General features: G+C 34.0%; 1 protein-coding gene across 1 annotated transcript in view; it reads left to right on the top strand.

Moving 5' to 3' along the window:
- The window catches only part of LOC134721400 (TPR repeat-containing protein DDB_G0287407-like), a 58,191-nt gene that overhangs the window by 25,576 nt on the left and 15,441 nt on the right, over positions 1-17,174 (top strand). Inside the window, exons 20-23 of the mRNA XM_063584380.1 lie at positions 5,599-5,757; positions 11,356-11,474; positions 12,224-12,368; positions 15,271-15,385. Of these exons, the coding sequence (XP_063440450.1) occupies positions 5,599-5,757; positions 11,356-11,474; positions 12,224-12,368; positions 15,271-15,385 (538 nt within the window). The remainder of the gene's footprint in view (positions 1-5,598; positions 5,758-11,355; positions 11,475-12,223; positions 12,369-15,270; positions 15,386-17,174) is intronic.

Below are 17,174 nucleotides of genomic sequence, written 5' to 3'. Positions count from 1 at the left end.
TTAGAAGGACATTCAAACTCTTAAATCAAAATAAACTGTATTAAAAAGAAAAAGACCCACAAACAAATAATAACTTACAAAACACAACATAGAAAACTAAAGACTGAGTAACCCAAACCCTATCAAAATCTTGGGGGATGATCTCAGGTGCTCCAGATGGGTTATCAGATCCTGCTCAATATGTGGCACCCGTTGTGTTGCTCTTTTCTAAAACAAACCAGATTTTAAGTTGACGTTAGTAAGTCACATTCAGGAAAAGAGGACTGGAGTATCAACATAAGAAACATATCTGTTGTCTACTGTGAAATAATTATTCCATATGTTCAACCAACTTGTGAAGGTATCCGTAATAATTACGAAAGGATGATTTCTACTTCAACAGTTCGAACTCTTGCTTTAATAGCTTCTTTGTGCGCATCAACCCTCTATAAAGAAAATCATGGTAGGAAATACAAGCCCTGGAATACCATATCAACTAGGAGATATATACCCCTTTGCAGGAGTGTTGATGATGCATGTGCACTATTGTCAAAAACAGCCCATATTTATGCAACAGAATATAAAAAAAATGAAGATGTGGTATGATTGCCTATGAAGCAACTCTCCACAAGAGACTAAAATGACACAGAATTTAACAACTATAGGTCATCGTACGTTTTTCAACAATGAGCAAAGCCCATACCACTTAGTCAGCTATAAAAGACCCAGAAATAACAATGTAAAACAATTCAAATGAGAAAACTTAGGGCCTTATTTATGTAGAAAAAATGAACGAAAAACAAATATGTAACACATAAACAAACGACAACCACAGAAGTTTTCTACTTTCCAATAAAAAGCAAAAAATTACATTTTTAATATATTTTGGGTCCGTTAAGGGGTCTTACAGGGCATTCTCCTTCAAAGATGTAGGAGGACTGCTGTTGATAGTCACCAAATTCCTAATAGTCCGGCGGCTTTGTGAAAAATTGTGCACATCCTGTTACAAGCATGAAATTTGGCATAGACCTTCCTCAACTATTACTCTTTTATTTCAGATAGGGAGGCATTTGAAAAAAAATGTCTAACTTCCGGTAAAATCCAAAATGGCGGACATCATACTTAATTCAGCCCAATATCGAAGGCTAGCGTGTAAAATGTCCTATTATCATGCTACTGTCATAATATTTGGTACAGACCTTTGTGTTTTACTACTTTTTGATAAATTAAATAGATAAGATGTCTTCAGAAACCCCACTTCCGGTTAAAATCCAGTATGGCGGACATTGTACTTTAATAAGCTTATTTTTTAGGGAGGGTACTTGAAATGTGTTTTAACGTATTGCTACTATAATTACATTGTGTATGAACCTTTCTTTGGTGCTTCTGATGGAGACAATGTATAAGACATATGTCTTAGAAACCCTTACTTCCGGAAGTATCCAAAATGGCGGACAGAGAAATATCATTTTTTTATTCAAATTTTCAACTTTTTTTCAAAATGTAAAGAAAATGGTTTTATTTTGAGCTGATCATTAAACTTTTGGCTTTAAGTTATCCACAAAACCACTTATTCTAGCATGTAGTAAATGCTTAGATATAAAGTTGACACTTCCGGTAAAAATATGACGTAAATTTCAAAGATGAGTCCTCAATCTACTAGTATTTCTTCGATGTAGACATGGTAGAGTTTTGGATAGATTGATTTAAACCAAACAAAATCACTATAGTACTAAAAAATATTTAAAGTCACTACTATTTGGCCAAGAATACATGCTTATTCACAGTTACCACCATATACACACAAGGCAGTGCACGGGAGACCCGATTTTACACATTAAAAATAACCGCGACATCCTTTCTTACATCCATATTGTACAAGCTTCTGAAAAAATGGTGAGGTCTCAGAAAGAGCTTTTTTTTAAAAGGACCCTATTTGCCCCTTCGCAATCCATTAGTGACAAGACTAGGTAGCATAAGAGTCAATATAAAGCTCGTCTCACTAAACACCTGCATTAGTATATTACACGTTTTACATGCTTGAAAAGACTAGCACAAGTCGTGGAAATAGCCTCACTCAAAATGAGTTTTCCCTTTTGTGCAAAAATTGACTTTCTTGCTGCGTTAATCATGTTAGATCTGATAAGTTTGTACAGTACAACCCCGGTGATTTAGGCTGATCAATCATCATTCCTTATGTTAAAGTCACATCTTCAAATACCATCAATGTCTCCCACGCAGTCTTTTTTTTCCTTTTCAAGCAAAGAGAGAACAGTATTACAACCCGTCATAAGGTATGGGTCAGAAATAAAAGTGTGTGATCACTCATTGCCTAGTGCATTTGAAAGGCCATTGATAGAGATTTTTTTTGCCTCCCCAAATACAATCCATAGTTCGTCTGCCCTTATGTCATGGAATAGCGAAATATTATTGACAGCATCATCAGTGACTGTTAATCATGACTCGTTTAAGTGCGTGTTTCACTGCATCAGACACATGCACCATGATGTAAGTGTCAGTCTCTTTATGTTAACATGGTGCTACACTTAAAATACATCACATGGTGAAAAAAGATAGAATATCCTGAGCATTGATAGTTTGAAAGCTGCTAAAAGAAGCAAGGGCAACATTTAGGGGAAAGGGAATACACAGACGAACCCAGGATTAAAAACATTCTTAAAATTGGGAAAGTTTTCTGAGAGATGACGACAGTAAGAAAGAACTTTTAAGTTTTCATTCACAGGAGCTTACTCAATACAATTTTGAGTACAAGGTAGTTGAAGCAACAAATGCTCAGGATGTTCAGTGTTATCCACCACTTGACGATGTTTCAAGTTTAGCAGCATGTTTACACGAAGAGACTGACACTAGAATCAAAATAGATGTGTCTGATGCAGTAAAACATAGACTTAACTGAGTCATGACTCAAACAGTCGATACTGATGTCATTGCTGTTTCGCTATTCCGTGACATAGGGGCAGACAAACTTTGGTTTGCATTTGGAAGGGGAAAAGTATAAGATATATATCAATCACTGACCTTTCAAATGCACTAGGCATTAAAAGATAACACGTTTGCTGGAAAAGGAACTGCGTTGGTGACATAAATGGAGTTTGCCTATAGCATTTAGAATGATGATTGACCAGCCAACATCACCATTTGGATTTGATGTTTAATGTCATTGAAAACGATACGTGGTTTTGTTGGAAGATCGAAAAAAAAAGAAACAGATTAGGTTAACAAGGCAAGAAAATATGTTTTTTTGCACAATTTATGGATGTGAGAAACAATACCACAGTCTTTGTAAATGTTGGAAAACAGCTCTCCGATTGTGAATTGCGGCCTACTGAGTATGCTGATTGGGTATTATGTCCTTACATAAATAAAATACCTTGAAACTGAAATACGAGTGGATGAAGTCTTGGATGCGTATGGTAGTTATAGCAACAAATGGTCAGGATATTTCTATCTTATCCACCACGTAATGTATTTCAAGTTCGGCACCAAGTTCACATTTAGAGGCAGACACTAAAATCATGGTGCATGTGTCTGATGCAGTGAAACACGCACTTAAACGAGTCATGATTCGAACAGTCGTTAATGATGATGCTGTCACTACTGTTTCGCTATTCCGTCACATAAGGGTAGACGAAGTATGGATTGTTTTTGGGAGGGCAAAAGACTTTGGATTAATATCTATCAATGGCCTTTCAAATGCACTAGGCAATGAGTGATCTGAAACACTTATTGTTATCCATGTCTTTACCTGTTGTGATATGGTTCTCTCTTTGCTTGAAAGGGGGAAAAGACTATGTGGGAGACATTGATTGCATTTGAAGATGTGACTTTGACAAAAAGAATGATGATTAATTAGACTAAATCACCGGGGTTTTACTGTAAGATCGCACAAACTTAACAGATGGGTATAACATGGTTAATGAAGCAAGAAAATAACTATTTGCGCAACAGGGACGGCTTTTTGAGGCTTACCTCAACTTGCTTTAGTCTTTTCCAGCATGTAAATCATGCAATATACTTAGGTAGGTGTTTAGGATGGCGAGCTTGGGATTGGCTCTTATGCTGCCCACTCCAGGCGGGGACAAAGAGGATAACTTTTGCTCATTTTGTCAAAAGCTTATACATTGTGAATGTAAAAGGATACGTGGTCATTTTTAGTGTGGACAATTATCCCGTGCACTGCGATGTGTGCATGTCATGGTGACTGTGCATTAACATGTATTCTTGGTCAAATAGTAATAATTTTAAATAATGTTAATTACTATAGTAATTTTATTTTGTTTAAATCAAACTATCCAAAACTCTACATCGAAGGAATAGATTGAGGACTCATCTTTGAAATTTACGTCATATTTTTTACCGGAAGTGTCAACTTTATATCCAAATATTTACAACATGCTAGAATAAGTGGTTTTGAGGATAACTCTAATCCAAAAGTTTAATGACTAGCACAAAATAAAATCATTTTCTTTACATTTTGAAAAAAATGAAAATTTGAGTAAAAAATTGATATTTCTATGTCCGCCATTTTGGATATTACCGGAAAAAAGGGTTTTTAAGACATATGTCTTTTGCATTGTATCCATCAGAAACACCAAAGAAAGGTTCATACACAAATCAATGATAGTAGCAATACGTTAAAACACATTGCAGTTACCCTCCCTAAAAAATAAGCTTATTTAAGTACAACGTCAGCCATATTGGATTTAAACCGGAAGTGGGGTTTCTGAAGACATCTTATCTATTTAATCTATCAAAAAGTAGTAAAAAACAAAGGTCTGTACCAAATATTATGATAGTAGCATGATAATAACACATTTTTACACGCTAGCCTGCGATATTGGGCTGATTTAAGTATGACGTCCGCCATTTTGGATTTTACCGGAAGTGAGACATTTTTTTCAAATGCCTCCCTTTCTGAAATAAAAGAGTATTAGCTGAGGAAGGTCTATGCCAAATTTCATGCTTGTAACAGGATTTGCACAATTCGTCTGAAATATGCTTGTAGCCGCCGGACTATAAATGTGAAGGACTGTTAGGTTTAATGATATTTATGATCCTCTCTTAATTCTTTATGACTCAAACAATTTTCAAACATGGATACAATTTTTCCAAAAATGTCTTCAAAGTTTATAAAAGTTACTTCAACACAATTTGTCATATACATGATATTGAAGTCATGAAAAGTTCTAGGACTCAATGAATGTTCCAGCTTCAGGGACAAAATAATGTACAGGCTCGTATTCATTAAATAGTATTAGCAACAATACTGAAATCCAACTCAAAATTTTAATGGAATGGTCTTATTTTATTTTTATTATGCTAGATAACTCTTGTCTAGCTACTAAGGCAAATATTATAAATAGAAATTAAGGTACAATAATGGTGAGCTATATTAATTCTTTTAGCCTCTATTTTTGTCAGGGGCGGATCCAGCCAAATTAAAAAGGGGGGGGTTCCTAACCCAGGACAAAGGGGGGTTCCAATTACATGTCCCCATTCAAATGCATTGATCGTCCAAAAAAAAGAGGGGGTTGCAACCCCCGGAACCCCCCCTCTGAATCCGCGCCTGTTTGTAATTATTCAAAATTGTTTTTGTAGGCTGACGAATATTTGAAAAAGTGTAAGGATATAATGGATGAAAATCCTGGACCCTTTACTAAAAATGACAGGGCAGTCTTGTTGATGAATCTTGGTGTCCTTTGTCTAGAATCGAACAAATATGAAGATGCTTTGGACTACAACCTTCAATGTTTAAAGGTAGTATAGCTGCTGGAAATACTTAATTATTAATGTTTAAGGTAGTATAGCTGCTGAAAATACTTAATTATTAATGCCGAGGACTAGGGGACACAACTCTTCTAATGATTTCCCAGTACATGTATAAATTTTCTAATTCTATTGAAATTTATACCTATCCAAACCAGTTGTATAAAAAATTTACACAACTTGTGGTTGCCAATGATCTCAGAAACTGATGGGATGAGTTAGAGGATCATAACTTTTTTTCAGCTCATTGGATGAATCAAAATATGCTAACAGGTGTTATTGAAATTGACAACTCATGCTTTTTATACGACCGCAAAACTTTAAAAAAATTTTGGTCGTATATTGGTATCACGTTGGCGTCGTCGTCGTTGTCGTCGTCAGAATACTTTTGGTTTTCAAACTATAACTTTAGTATCAGTCAATAGAAATCTATGAAATTTAAACACAAGGTTTATGACCACAAAAGGAAGGTTTGGATTGATTTTGGGAGTTTTGGTCCCAACAGTTTAGGAATTAAGGGCCAAAAAGGGCCCAAATAAGCATTTTTCTTGGTTTTCGCACAATAACATTAGTTTTAATAAGTAAATAGAAATCTATGAAATTTTGACACAAGGTTTATGACCACAAAAGAAAGGTTGGTATTGATTTTGGGAGTTTTGGTCCCAACAGTTTAGGAATTAGGGGCCATAAAAGGGCCCAAATAAGCATTATTCTTGGTTTTTAGCACAATAACTTTAGTATAAGTAAATAGAAATCAATGAAATTTAAACAGAAGGTTTATGACCTCAAAAGGAAGGTTGTGATTGATTTTGGGAGTTAAGGTCCAAAAAGTTTAGGAATTAGGGGCCAAAAAGGGCCCAAATAAGCATTTTTCTTGGTTTTCGCACCATAACATTAGTATAAGTAAATAGAAATCTATGAAATTTAAACACAAGGTTTATGACCATAAAAGGAAGGTTGGGATTGATTTCGGGAGTTTTGGTCCCAACGAATTAGGGGCCAAAAGGGGCCAAAATAAAACTTTGTTTGATTTTATCAAAAATTGAACTAATGGGGTTCTCTGATATACCAAATCTAACCGTGTTTTTAGATTCTTCATTTTTGGTCCTGTTTTCAAATTGGTCTACATTAAGGTCCAAAGGGTCCAAAATTAAGCTTAGTATGATTTTAACAAAAATTGAATTCTTGGGGTTCTTTGATATGCTGAATCTAAACATGTACTTAGTTTTTTTATTATGGGCCCAGTTTTCAAGTTGGTCCAAATCGGGGTCCAAAATTAAACTTTGTTTGATTTCAACAAAAATTCAATATATGGGGTTCTTCAATATACTGAATCTAACCATGTATTTATATTTTTAATATTTAGGACCGGTTATCAAAATGGTTCACATTGAGGTCTAAAGGGTCCAAAATTGAACTTTATTTGATTTCATCAAAAATTGAATTCTTGGGGTTCTTTGATATGATGAATCTTAAACCATGTATTTAGATTTTGGATATTGGAATACCACAAAGGGATGGTAAGAATTGTCTTTGGGAGTTATGGCTCAAACAGTTAAGGAATAAGGTGCAAAAAAGGGGGGAAAAGGGTTTCCAGGTTAATGGACAATTACTTAAGTACAAAACATAATTTAAAAGCAGTGTAAGGTTGGTAATTGAAACTCATTTTAATATCTCACCTTAATTAAAGAAGACCTTTTTGTTCAATAAACTGAATGTGATTTTTTCCCTTTGTAATACTGGTTATTTCAAGCATTTCTGTCAAGTTTTGTCATAATCAGTTCAATAGTTTGAGAAAAATCTAGTATATTGAAAGACGACATCTACAGCGATTCGAGCAAAATTTCTTCGACAAATCCAAACCAAGCCGCATCAAGATAGAATAGAGTGTGGACCAATAAATGATCAAATATCTATCTTATCTGCCTACAAACAGTTGAAAATGATACACAAGATGATTTTAGGAAGATAAAATGCCACTAATAAACCTCTTTGTCTTCTTTATAAGGTCTCTTTGGGTCAATTTATACCTCTCATTTCCTCAAAATTTCTTCTTTTCAGGCCAATAAATAAAAATATTGGGGTAACTTTCACTCATTTATGGTAGAAATGTTATAAGAAATGAGTAATTGAAGCATTTTAGCAGAATGAACAATTCATATAAAAGTTTACTGTCTCCAAGGAGGTTTCAATAAGTCCTGACGTAAAAATTAAATTTACGCCGCGTTCCAAAGAGGGACATAAAAGGCTTCTCTTTTAGTGAATAACTTGTCGTTACAACATTAAAAATAATTTCATCAACTTATAACTATATATCTATTTAAGTATTACCTAAGAAGATGTTATATCATAGCAAAATATAAGAAATAAGAAGAAAAAGCCCACCCCCCTCCAAAAATATAAATATATGCACTTAGTATAGCTTGTTCTGTCAACTGAATATTCATGGTACAGTCCTATTTCAAGATAATTTTCTCATAAAATGTGTTTTGGAGACTCAATCCACTCAGAATATTTCATTTTTTGTATTATTTCACTTAAATAGCAAGAAATTTTAACACATGAGATTACTCACAAGGCCATAGGTGCATGTACAGCTTTCCATATTAGGTGTAATACCACCATTGATTTTCCCCTATTAGTCTTTGTTAAATTTGCACTTTTCAAAAAATTGTGCAGAATTTATCTTTGTTTCAAATAAAGAAATACTTGGCATGAGTAAAGTTTTATCCTGTAGAGTTCTATAGAAAAAGTTTCACATAACATTTCATTGCATATAAGAAAATAACCATCATTGGAAGTTAACCAATCAAATTTCTCCCCTTATTCTATCTGTGTACAAGATTTAGTAACCATGTAACCTCAAGATTACAAAATTTTCTATAGAAATCACAAATAAAAAATAATGGTGTTTTGAAATACCCAAGACATATGTTTATGACACAGAAATAGTTTTACTTCAATAAAATGTAGGATTAATTACCTACAACGGTCAAATTCAAGGGAATATTTTTTTAGACCTACATTCGTATGCAACCGGATGTGACGTACCATGATTTGGTGGTATTACACCTTAACTGCTCTTAAGTTATGTATATTGGAAATTTGCCAAAAATTTAATTATTAATGAACTTCATTGGAAATTTGCCAATATAAAATGTTGCATTGGAGTTATCTTTCTTTGTCCAGAATAGTAGTTAAATCAACTTAAATCATGACTGTATGACATTTTATATTTTATGATGTATTTAAGCAAAAGCAAAAAAAAAACATTTTAAGTTCATTAGACCACATTCATTCTGTGTCAGAAACCTATGCTGTGTCAACTATTTAATCACAATCCAAATTCAGAGCTGTACATCCAGTTTGAATGTTGTGTCCATACTAGCCCCAACCGTTCAGGGTTCGACCTCTGCGGTCGTATAAAGCTGAGCCCTGCGGAGCATCTGGTTTGGAAAGTGGAAGGCACTTAAAGAGGAATTTTAGTTTAACAAAAAATGAAAATTTTCTTTTTTTCATCATTTCATCATTAGGCCAATTAAAATTAATTGATAGATTTTCATCCCCGCCCGCCCTCTGAAATCGTCCCGCCCCAAATTTTTTTATTTTGAAAAAAATATGATTTCTGGATTTTGTTCATGTCCGACAGGTAAACATCGTTTCATTCAAAACTTCCTGTTTCAAATTTCGGTTTTGTATTTCTTCGAGTAATCTAAAAAAAAATGTTTAAGTCGACATATTCTGCTGCTCTATGATGACAACATCATGTACCGAGAATAGAGATAGATTACGAGAAGGGCATGAAATATTCGGGTTACGAGTTAAAAGCTGTGTTCAAGAACGCAAATTGCAGTATGTCACAAATAATTAGAAAACCCTTTTTATGCCCCACCTAAGATTGTAGAGGGGCATTATGTTTTCTGGTCTGTGCCTCCGTTCGTCCTTCCATCTGTGCGTCCGTCCGTCTGTCCCGCTTCAGGTTAAAGTTTTTGGTCAAGGTAGTTTTTGATGAAGTTGAAGTCCAATCAACTTGAAACTTAGTATACATGTGCCCTATGATATGATCTTTCTAATTGAAATGCCAAATTAGAGTTTTGACCCCAATTTTACGGTTCACTGAACCTAGAAAATTATAGTGCAAATTTCAGGTTAAAGTTTTTGGTCAAGGTAGTTTTTGATAAAGTAGAAGTCCAATCAACTTGAAATTTAGTGTACATGTTCCCTTTGATAACACCATTCTAATTTTAATGCCAAATTAGAGAATTTATTCCAATTTCACGGTCCACTAAACATAGAAAATGATAGTGCGAGTGGGGCATCCGTGTACTGTGGACACATTTTTTTTTTTTGTAAATTAATTTATACAATGACTTTGTGTGAGGAAATTTAGACTGAATTCAATGATATCGAAAGCGCAAGAATTGTGGAACACATTGGTACAAAAGAACATGTCTGGTTTATGGAAATTGACACAAACACGAACTTGTTAGATTGATGACCGTATATTGAGCTAAAAAAAAGGTCGACAACATTAATATTATAGCAATCCCTTAGATTTTAATACCCATGACTGTCGTTTTTGTTGACAAACAGCAAACACCCTTTGTCTCAATATAGTCATTAAACAACAACTTCTTTTTGGTTAAGTTCATGTTTTACATCATTATATTTGCATCTTGCTTTAGCACAAACCCTATTACTGTCAACATTGTTTGAGTTTTCATTTAATTCTGTACTCATAATACTTGTGTTGCATACATTTGTTCCAATTTGCTTAATTTTATGGGGGCTACAAACCGTTGCTTACAAAGGAAAATAAATTTGGTGTAGGTATAGTCCAACTGAAGAGAGCATTAATTTTCTCCAAGTTTTTGATGTTTACTATAAATAGGTTTGTAAAGTGGCAATTACATGTATAACAGTCAATTGTGGTTGCCTATCAGAGATATTTATTTAAGAGTTTGAAAAATTATGAATGATACCTTATATATGTATATACATGATACAAGCTTATTGTACACTTGTTTACATGTATACCCCTGCGGTATAAAGAACTGGTCACAAGAGGGTTTCTTATGAAATAAAATTTAAAAAATAAAATCCTCCAACACCCCATTTTTTTCAAAAATTTGGATGAAAATCTGCTAATTAATTTTAGTTGGCCTTAGAGAAACAGATTTGTACATAGTTACTCGTTGATTATCGGATTCATCCAATCTGGATAGTTAAATTATAAATTTTAAAGTCTCGCTGTGAAATTACCTTTATTAATGCTTAATGATTATATCTAATTAATGTGTATAAACTTTTTATCAAAAGTTATAACATGTTTGGGGTACTTCAAATCCTGGACTTTAGTTTACTAAAGAAGAAATACCAGAATGAAGAATTAGAAGCCATCAGAAACAGAGATTCATAAAAGTAATCATTTATATAAAAATTAGAAGACATGGTTTGATTGCCAATGAGACAACTCTCCACCAGAAACCAAATGACATTAAAAATCCAAAATGAACAACTATAGAGAACTGGGTCTTTTTTGTTCTAATATCATCTATTATGATAAAACCTATGTGATTAAAATTTCAGCTATACGAGGAAATATATTTTGGGCATTTACCTGAAGCTGTAGGCCAACATCTGACAAACCTTGGACTGTGTTATCGTAAGCTTAACAATTTGGATGAAGCTGAGAAGATGTATAAAAAGTATGTATTAATTTTAGTTTAATTCTTGTATCTAACTATGCATTGACAAATATAAGAACTATTTTCAACAATATTGGCCATATTCATTCAATCAGAGATGACTCATTGATAAATACTCATACACAATTGCCCAATTTCTTTCAACAGACCACAACGACTACCATCACTAGACTTCTCTGAAAAACACAACATACATGGTCCAGATAGCATAACTTGATACAGGCACACAATATGAGTTGGCTAAACCAGTGTAACATGCAGTCGTCATGCACACAAACCCGCCATTTGCCTGTCTAGATCATATTTTGTAAAACTAAAACACATTTTAACCCACAGTGCAGCTACTTACAGGATGACCACTAAATTTAACAAGGAAATAATAAAAAAAAACAGTGCATAATTTGGAAATCAGAGTCAAAATATACTTTTTACTGCAGCATGCTCACTAAGGGAGCTACCATTTGATTTTTAGGGGTGTCTCATCCTGCCTTTTTTTTACTCAAAACTCATTCACAATAACATCACATCCTTTAAATTAACTGCTGTTTTGATAGGAATAATTTTATAATTTGTTGTTTTGGAGTAGGACTTAAAAACTCTTAGGTTATTTCATGAAGTAGTTAAGACATTGTATATTTACACTAATGGCAAATGTTTTTATTTTAAGTTGGAGCATCTTGTTTTGCAAACAGGCAATTGTAGGTCACTAAAGGTAAAGGACAATGCTAAAGGTTATAAATAAATTACAGGTCAATAGAGGTGAAGGTCAATGCTATAGGTTACTACACACTTGATGTTGCTATGACATTCATGAACTTGGGAGTTTTAGAAACTGTGAGGGAAAATCCAGCAGGATCTTACGAGTATTGTAAGACAGCGCTTGAAATTTATGAGGTATATCTGTATTTAACTTTGACTTCGAGAAAACAGTAGCCAAAGTTGTAGACATCCCATGGTGCTATTTAAAAATACTTGGGAGAACACTGGTTGATATTCATGGTAGCTAAAAATAGGAAATCATTATCTTCCAAGTTGACCAAAAGCTTTTAATACAGCTGACCATTCTATTCTAACAAACTACAAACAATGGTTGTAAAATCCATAGAATGGTTTAAATCTTATTTGACAGAGAGAAAGCTGAAAGAATAGAAACATTGAGGTAATATCTGAAAAACATGGAAAGGAACTTGGTCTTGCAGTCAATGGTTAATTGATAACAAATTATCCCTTCATTTCGGCGAAACTGAATGTATTTTGCTTGGTTCAAAAGGTCAACTTGCAAAGGTAGACAATTTTAACCATATTATTTCAGCTTAAAGTTGTGTAAAATTCTTGGGCCTATACATAGACAGATATTTTACAAAAAGTCAATGCAAGACTGACGTTCCTTTCTAGACATGATTGCCATTGCAATACACAGTTAGGATTGTTGGCTTTAAAAAAAGGCTATGGTAGCAATACACAGCTAGGATTGTTGGCTTTAAAAAAGGCTATGGTAGCAATACATAGCTAGGATTGTTGGCTTTAAAAAAAGGCTAAGGTAGCAATACATAGCTAGGATTGTTGGCTTTAAAAAAAGGCTAAGGTAGCAATACACAGCTAGGATTGTTGGTTTTAAAAAAAGGCTAAAGTAGCAATACACAGCTAGGAATGTTGGCTTTAAAAAAAGGCTAAGGTATCAATATTTACACATTTAGGATTGTTGGTTTTAAAAAAAGGTTAAGGTAGCAATACATAGCTAGGATTGTTGGCTTTTAAAAAAAGCAAAGGTAGCAATACACAGCTAGGATTGTTGGCTTTAAAAAAAGGCTAAGGTAGCAATACACAGCAAGGATTGTTGGCTTTCAAAAAAGGCTAATGTAGCAATACACAGCAAGGATTGTTGGTTTTTAAAAAAGGCTGAGGTAGCAATACATAGCTAGGATTGTTGACTTTCAAAAGGCTATGGTAGCAATACACAGCAAGGATTGTTGGCTTTAAAAAAAGGCTAAGGTAGCAATACACAGCAAGGATTGTTGGCTTTAAAAAAGGCTACGGTAGCAATACACAGCTAGGATTGTTGGCTTTTTAAAAAAGGCTAAGGTAGCAATACATAGCTAGGATTGTTGGCTTTAAAAAAAGGCTAATGTAGCAATACACAGCAAGGAATGTTGGCTTTTAAAAAAGGCTAAGGTAGCAATACATAGCTAGGATTGTTGGTTTTAAGAAAAGGCTACAGTAGCATTTATACACAGTTTTTAAAACCAACAATCCTAACTGTGGCTTTCAAAAAAGGCCATGGTAGCAATACACAGCTAGGATTGTTGGCTTTAAAAAAGGCTACTGTAGCAATACACAGTTAGGATTGTTGGCTTTAAAAAAAAAGGCTACGGTAGCAATACACAGTTGAGATTGTTAAGAAAAGGCTCAGGTAGAGATACACAGTTAGAGTTATTACATTTAAAGGCTAAAGTAGCAAAACATAGCTAGGATTGTTGGCTTTAAAAAAAGGCTAAGGTAGCAATATTTACACATTTAGGATTGTTGGTTTTAAAAAAAGGTTAAGGTAGCAATACATAGCTAGGATTGTTGGCTTTTAAAAAAAGCAAAGGTAGCAATACACAGCTAGGATTGTTGGCTTTAAAAAAAGGCTAAGGTAGCAATACACAGCAAGGATTGTTGGCTTTCAAAAAAGGCTAATGTAGCAATACACAGCAAGGATTGTTGGTTTTTAAAAAAAGGCTAAGGTAGCAATACATAGCTAGGATTGTTGACTTTCAAAAGGCTATGGTAGCAATACACAGCAAGGATTGTTGGCTTTAAAAAAAGGCTAAGGTAACAATACACAGCAAGGATTGTTGGCTTTAAAAAAAGGCTACGGTAGCAATACACAGCTAGGATTGTTGGCTTTTAAAAAAGGCTAAGGTAGCAATACATAGCTAGGATTGTTGGCTTTAAAAAAAAGGGCTACGGTAGCAATACACAGCAAGGATTGTTGGCTTTTAAAAAAGGCTAAGGTAGCAATACATAGTTAGGATTGTTGACTTTAAAAAAAGGCTAATGTAGCAATACACAGCAAGGATTGTTGGCTTTAAAAAAAGGCTACGGTAGCAATACACAGCTAGGATTGTTCGCTTTTAAAAAAGGCTAAGGTAGCAATACATAGCTAGGATTGTTGGCTTTAAAAAAAAGGCTACGGTAGCAATACACAGCAAGGATTGTTGGCTTTTAAAAAAGGCTAAGGTAGCAATACATAGCTAGGATTGTTGGTTTTAAAAAAAGGCTACAGTAGCATTTATACACAGTTTTTAAAACCAACAATCCTAACTGTGGCTTTCAAAAAAGGCCATGGTAGCAATACACAGCTAGGATTGTTGGCTTTAAAAAAGGCTACTGTAGCAATACACAGTTAGGATTGTTGGCTTTAAAAAAAAAAGGCTACGGTAGCAATACACAGTTGAGATTGTTAAGAAAAGGCTCAGGTAGAGATACACAGTTAGAGTTATTACATTTAAAGGCTAAAGTAGCAATACACAGTTAAAATTGTTTCTTTTAACAAAAGGCTAAGGAGGCAATACATAGTTAAAGGATGTTGCTCTTATTCAAGGCTAAGGTAGCAAAATGTAAAACAAAAATACTGAACTCCAAAGAAAATTCAAGATGGAAAATCCCTTAATGTAACAATTGGCAAAATCAGACGCTCAAACACATAAAAAAAATGAAACACAACTGTCATATACACAGTTCAAATTGTTGGTTTGAAAAAAGGCTCAGGTAGCAATACGGAGACGTTAATCAGCCTTTTGTAATTTTGTAGAATATTGGACTTCCTGAGTCAGGTATGGAATATATGATGTGCAGAGAGAACATGGTTCTTGCATTGAATACCTTAGATCGGATGGAGGAGGCTCTAACAACATACAGGCCATTTTGTAAGTGTAACTCCTTTTTCAGTACAGTTAATAATTATTAAAGCTTAATTGATATCTTGTATCAAAGCATACATTCATTTGAACAGTAGCTGTCTTTTTAACTAATTTATATCAATATTGCATGTTCTTTTGGAGTAATGTATAAAATATCAGTCTTATGGCTGCCATTGGTGAAAAAAATACATTTTTGATTGACTTAAATTTTAAAATAAAACTAGATGAGAAAAACAGTTTGGAACTCATGGTGATTTAATTTGGTTTTTTGTGTTTTTAACACCACTGTGAGGCTATTTCATGTCAGCCAGTTTTAATTGGTTGATAGAGGAAACTGGAGTGCCCAGAGAAAATCAGTGACCTTGGATAGGAAATTGACAATGGTAGTCAATTAAGATTGGAGTCGAGTGCACTAGCACGAGAGGGGTTCAAACTCACAACCTCTGTGTTGACTGGCTAGTGATTACAGTAGTAACTAATTAGACCACTCAGCCGACAAGGCCCCCAGGAACTCATATAATATATAAGAAATAAATTGTGAAGCAGGGGTTCATTTTTGGGATACGATTGCTGTCAAGCAATCTGTAGACTTTTACCATTGACCCTATGACACACTCCCTCACGTCATTCGTTTTATTCTAAACATTCGGCAACATCTCAGATTCTTATGATTGTCTTGCTTTAAAAGGTAAAAACAAGCAAAACAATTGAACATAAACAACTTTCCTGTAATGTTTTACTCATAATCTTCATGTATGATATTTTCCTTGACTTGTATGCGTGTTTTTAACAATACGGAAAATCAGCATTAAACAGTATTTATATTTAGTGTTTTTATAAATTTAGAAACACGTCAGAGGGAATTCCCAAATTTTGATAACTTGCGAGAGTTCTCTGAAAGCCGATCGATAATTCTATTTCTGTCACAAGAACTGAAGTGGAGTATTTCTATATTTTACCGTTATGAAACTGATATTTGATACTGTACTCTCATAAAGAAATGGAGAACCATTCATCATATCATTTAATAAACGTTCTTGTTCCAAATCGCAAGTCGCGGTTTGTTTATGTATTAATGTCCATGCGTGGTCTCACTAATTAGAGACAAAAAGAATTGTAGAGACAAAAAGCGTCAAGAAGCGACAAGAAGAATAATATTAGCAACAAGAAACTATTTAGCGACAAGAAAACATTTTTATACGACCGCAAGCAAATTTTGAAAAAATTTTCGTCGTATATTGCTATCACGTTGGCGTCGTCGTCGTCGTCGTCGTCGTCCGAATACTTTTAGTTTTCGCACTCTAACTTTAGTAAAAGTGAATAGAAATCTATGAAATTTTAACACAAGGTTTATGACCATAAAGGAAGGCTGGTATTGATTTTAGGAGTTTTGGTCCCAATATTTTAGGAATAAGGGGCCAAAAAGGGCCCAAATAAGCATTTTCTTGGTTTTCGCACTTTAACTTTAGTTTAAGTTAATAGAAATCTATGAAATTTTGACACAAGGTTTATGACCACAAAAGAAAGGTTGGGATTGATTTTGGGAGTTTTGGTTTCAACAGTTTAGGAATTAGGGGCCAAAAAAGGGCCCAAATAAGCATTATTCTTGGTTTTCGCACAATAACTTTAGTTAAAGTAAATAGAAATCAATGAAATTTAAACACAATGTTTATGACCACAAAAGGAAGGTTGGTATTGATTTTGGGAGGTTCGGTCCCAACTGTTTAGGAATTAGGGGCCAAAAAGGGACCCAAATAAGCATTTTTCTTGGTTTTCCCACCATAGCGTTAGTATA

Source organism: Mytilus trossulus, chromosome 6 (assembly GCF_036588685.1).
Source record: "Mytilus trossulus isolate FHL-02 chromosome 6, PNRI_Mtr1.1.1.hap1, whole genome shotgun sequence".
NCBI classification, from domain to species: Eukaryota; Metazoa; Mollusca; class Bivalvia; order Mytilida; family Mytilidae; genus Mytilus; species Mytilus trossulus.
The sequence above is the reverse complement of the archived record's forward strand: the minus strand, read 5'-3'. Positions and strand labels throughout refer to the sequence as shown.